General features: G+C 36.9%; 1 protein-coding gene across 1 annotated transcript; it reads right to left on the bottom strand.

Annotated features, from left to right (window-relative positions):
* Window positions 1–3,131: 3,131 nt before the first annotated feature.
* On the bottom strand, window positions 3,132–4,904 carry LOC118033462 (uncharacterized). The gene is made up of 3 exons (XM_035038462.2): window positions 4,658–4,904; window positions 4,486–4,552; window positions 3,132–4,337 (listed from the first exon to the last, which is right to left on the bottom strand). The coding sequence occupies exons 1-3, from the start codon at window positions 4,721–4,723 to the stop codon at window positions 3,415–3,417; spliced, it is 1,056 nt and encodes a 351-aa protein (XP_034894353.1). The 5' UTR covers window positions 4,724–4,904; the 3' UTR covers window positions 3,132–3,414.
* Window positions 4,905–5,232: the final 328 nt, after the last annotated feature.

The raw sequence follows: 5,232 nt of genomic DNA, 5'->3' as shown, positions 1-5,232 counted from the left end.
TGTTCATTTATATTTGATTAGCAGTTTAATGTTTGATTAATAAATCTAGAATAAAGATAAAATTCACGAGACAAAAATATTATGCAAAGAAAATTACAAATTTGTTATAATTATGAAATTCCAAACACATCAAAACATCATTTTAAAATGTCATCTTTTAATGTTTTATTAAGACTAAATATGAATTAAAATTATTAAGATCAAAACATATTATGTTCATTCTTTTTTAAAATGAATCAGCTGCTCTCATAAACTGAGCTACCAGATGTTTTGAAGCAAGAACCTGCTGATGAAGCTCAAGGATTCTATGTAACAGTGATGGAGAATGCATCTTCTGCTGCTAGCCATGCTGCCTGCAATACCATGGGGAGTACATCCTGCTTTTAGAGACTTTATCAAGCTTCATTAAATTATACAAGTCCCCATGCACCCTCAGGGATCTATTCTTCTCTGTTGAGAACCGTAGAAGTAAAGGAGACAGTTGCCCGAAGCAGTCTAAGAGATCATTTGAACTACAGAGATGGAACACGAAAGAGCTTAGAGAAGCAAATTGTGTCCTGTTTTCACCATGCCCACCTAGATGCACTTGTATTAACTACAAATGATCACAGTTGATTCGGCCTCAATCGGGCTAGGCCTAGTAAGTTTTGCTTCTTTCGCATCTCACACGCTCAGTCCTCAAGACTTGGCTAGTTATCCAGCCTAATTTATCTGCTTCCATGGAATGTAACAGTGAGTTGGAATCCACAAGATTTGCTGAAATTGGATGGCGGGTTGACTCGGTGATCTAGTTAAAAACTCGGTTGTAACTAGTTTATTATTATTATTATTTTTTTTTTATCAAAATAACGTTGTTTTGATTTATAAAAAAAAATTAACGTTGATCTGAGGTGACTCGATGACCTGGTTAAAAACTATTGACTCGGGCTAGGTCAATCATCAGACAAGTTTAAAAATACTGTCTAGATTAAATTGAGTTAACTCTTAATTTTTATTTATAAAAAAATTAACCAAATCAAAATATTTTCTTATAAAAAAAACATTAATAAATTAATTAATCAGGTTTTACTGGTTCACTCTAAATTGCAGATGTTTTTAACAGAAAATTACAGGATCCAATCAAGAGAGTGTTGATCAACACGTACCCACCAAATCCAGTTATCTAGCTACACATAAAAACCAAAACTATTTATCAAACTTCACCGCCTGGCTCCTGGAAAATTATTGTCAGATCCTCTGTTCATTGCCTCTTCCAATATATGCTCATCAACTGAACTAATATAGGAGATGAGTGGCCATGAAAACAAACAGATTCCAAGACATTAATCGAGTGCAGGACCTAGTTAACTAACAAACACGTTTTAACATCTGGAAGCGTCGTATTTAAGAAAGAAAAAACAGTGAAAGCTTGCCATCTGCATTTCCTTCAGTTGCCAGGACGCATCATAGGTTTCTAGACATTGATCATGTAGTGTCCATTGTCATGCCAATTTGTGAACTTCTGCAATGGATGCTTCATGATACCAATAAACTTGGAATTTTCAAGTTGAATTAGTGAGTGTTTGATCATTGGGATAGTTTTTGTGGGTATAGTAAAAAAAGTAGGTTTAAAAAACATTATAAATTTTTAAAGTGCAATGTAAAGTGTTTTTACAAAAATGTTTTATAATTAAAAATACATCAAGATGATATTTTTATTTTTATTTTTGATATTAGTATATTAAAACCAAAAAACACATATAAAAACATTAATTTAATGTCTTTTTTTAAAAAAAAAAAAAACAATTTTAAAAAACACTTTAAACTGATAAATGCACCCTTAAGTTTTTTCTTAACCAAGGTTTAAAGAGAGAATTTTTAGTAAAATCCATACAAAACTGTGATATTTGTTAATTAATCAAACACTGGAAGCATTAATCAAACACTTTTAAATATATGTTTCAAGCATGACATAACATGGTTCACATCACAAACGGAGCCTTGGACTGCTATCTGAGAGGTAATTCAAAATTGTCAGACTGCAAAATCACAATCTGTGCATTCATACCTAAAATTTAACAAGTCACATGTTTCTAACAGAGAATGGAAGCCATCCAATATCCTTAGAAATAATAGAAGAGTCCCTTAGAGAATTAAACTTTTCAGCATAATTGAAAATGAAACAGCCAAGAAATGACGACAAAATCACGTGATATCTGAACGAATAGTATAAACGAAAACCACCTTGATTTTCATAACCAAAAAATTGTAGCTGGCACACAGAGATGTAATCACCCCACAACCAACAAGGCCAAAACGAAAACAACTCCATCCCCGCAAATCACAAACATAGAGGCTATAGCGCCAACAATTCTTGAGATGACAGCACGCTAAAAGTATCGAGCTTGCTTTTCCAGCCATTCGATGCTCCTTTGACCTTGCTATGTAAATCACGAAGCCCAAAGAACAATGAATTCATCAATACTTGTAAAGGAAACTAACACTTTTATGTATCTCCCTCCTAGACGTCTCAATCAGAATTATGCCAAAAGGATGTCAAAGGAAACAAACATTTTTACATATCTCCCTCCTAGATGTCTCAATCAGAATTAAGCCAAAAGGCTGTCAATGAGATGCAAATTCTTCTCTGCTGTTACGTGGCAAAGGCATGGTGGCGTCACACGCCAACCTTTCTTGATAATTAAATAAGAAAAAGAAACCAGGTTTTCAAGTGAGAAGTAAGGGAACTTTTTATTCCATAATTAGAGACAGCATTCATGCACAAACCTCAACCGCTAAGCAGTCTCAAGAAAGACACAAATTTGTATGCGGCCCCAAAAAGGTGACTCCTAAAACATATTTTTAGCCCGAGAGGCAGCCATCAATGTTTTCGGAACTCTGCTCCTTTTTGTTCCCATTAGCAAAAGCCAAAAAATGTAATTCCATCAATGAACCTACATATAATGTAACATTTAAATAATCACATGCAGTACAACTATGAAGTATCAAGACTTGCATTGCAATCAAAGCCATTAGCTAATAAGCCCCATCCATGAACTATTGGATTCTAAGGTTGTCTCCCAGAAAGCAATTAACAATGACGGAATCTACAATAATTAACATGCACAAGCAGATAGTAACTCAATCGAGCATTAGGGAAATGAAAACACAGGATATTGTAATTACCTTTCATGTATTGAGTTTCTATATCCCTTATCTATTCACATACCGAAGTTTTCTACATCCGCACCACACAGATAAGAACCAAGAATCGAAATAAGAAACAGCTCAATTATCGGGTGCCAAAAGACATAATGATCTATACCCCTGCATCTAAAAAGTCTACGAAGTGACAGCCTAACAATAGAACAGAACACACAAGACACACGTAGAAAGTCATGGACCCAAAGTTCACCAAAACAGAGAATCATCCTCTTACGACCTCATGCTACAAGAACGAGCCAATCTTAAAGTCAGACTACCTCTACGCACACTGGCCTCCACCTTCACAGGATCATTCTTATACAGCTCCCTGCAGTTTGGGCAGCGGCCATCCAGCTCAAGCATTTTCTTGTGGCAGAAAAGACAGACCTGGAACCCACAGGAACATGGCAGGAAACTTGCATCCGTGATGTCCAAATCTTCTGTACATATAGGACATGAAGTGGGCACATTAACACCACTAGCACAGCCCCACGGAAGCACTCCTTGTCCATAATGCCTGTCAGTATTCGGAAAGCTGCGCTGCTTGGGCAAATTAGGAAGACTCTGCGGACGAAGTGCATCATCCGGCCTCCACGCCCGACTATTTCCAGGAGTCACTCTCGGTGGCACCCCTCTCTCCTGTGTCAAATTCTCGTTATTAGAACCCAAATTTTGCAAATTACAATCCAATTGAACAACAGTTTCATGCTCCAGTGAAGACTGCAATTCCAAACATGGATTGTTTTCATCAATATGGTTTTCTAGCTTATTATCATCATCATTGGCAACCAAAGCATCAGCCATAGCCTCCCAGTCATCCAAGCAATTATCATTCTCTTCTCCATCCTCTCCCGTTATGCTGCCACCAACGCTACTTCCACTAGTAGTGCTGCTACTGCTGGAAGCAGTAAAATTGGTGCCCGATTCGTTGCCACCAAGGACACTGCTGCCAGTAGGACTATTCAAAGGGGAATCCAAATCAAAATCATGATGGATCGACCCATTTTCATTCTCATTTTCATCCTCCCCTACTCCTCCTCGTCGCCTCATCTGCGAATTCTCCAACGTATTCTTCCTTCCCTCTTCATGAATTTGCTGAGGCGACACGCGTGGGCCCGTCAACTCCTCCTTACATCCCTTATTCTTCACTGCACCTAATAAAAATGAAATAAAACCCACCACACATCGCATCAATAAATTAAAAGCCCCGCCACAGTATCCAAAAACTAAAATTAACTAAAAAAATATTCAAAAAGAATAATCAAATATACAAAAAATTTAAATTTGAGATCATCACGGTACCTTGAGAAAGCCATTGCTCTCGACGAGCGTCAAGCTTGCATTGTTTCAATTTGGCTGACCTATTGGCCTGCATAAATCCCAAAAAAGAATATAATTGATTGTTTAGAAAGAAATCAAATTCCAGAGAGGGAGAGAAAAAAAAAAAAAAAAAAAAGAGGAGTGGCCCTCATACCCTCTTCTTCTTGCCGAAATCTCTAGGGATAGAAGGAATTGAAGCGTTGATTGAACCGGAAGCCATGGTTACCGCTGCAAAATTTGTGGATTTGGAAAACCCTAATTCGTTTCAATTGGGAGAGAAGGGAATTTGTTTTCTGGAGAGAGAAAAGAAACTAATTGGTTTCTTTGGAGAGAGAAAGAGAAATGGATAACGGAAACTCCTCTGCTTCGCTCTGCCCTCCAATTTTTTCCAGCAACAGATGGCCTTCTGTTTTATTTATATAATGACCCGGTTACAAAAATGCCCTTAATTTTCACTTAATTTGCTGATGTACCGCATTGGGTAACGTGTGTTTTGCATGTAGATTGTGGGGAGCAAAGTTTCTGTGCACGGAGATGCCGTCGCGAAGCCGAATGAACTTCTATGCGAGACAAACGATGTCGTTTGACCTTTCTCCCTTTTCACATGGAAGTTTGTGTATTTTTTTTTTTTGTAACAAGGAAGTTTGTGTTATCCAGATTTTTTTGTATCATTAATTAATTTAAGATTGTATAAAGTAATTATCTTGTGAGAAAAGTAGGTTTTTTTCC

Source organism: Populus alba, chromosome 15 (assembly GCF_005239225.2).
Source record: "Populus alba chromosome 15, ASM523922v2, whole genome shotgun sequence".
Lineage (NCBI taxonomy): Eukaryota > Viridiplantae > Streptophyta > Magnoliopsida > Malpighiales > Salicaceae > Populus > Populus alba.
This window is presented reverse-complemented; position numbering and strand designations above follow the sequence as displayed.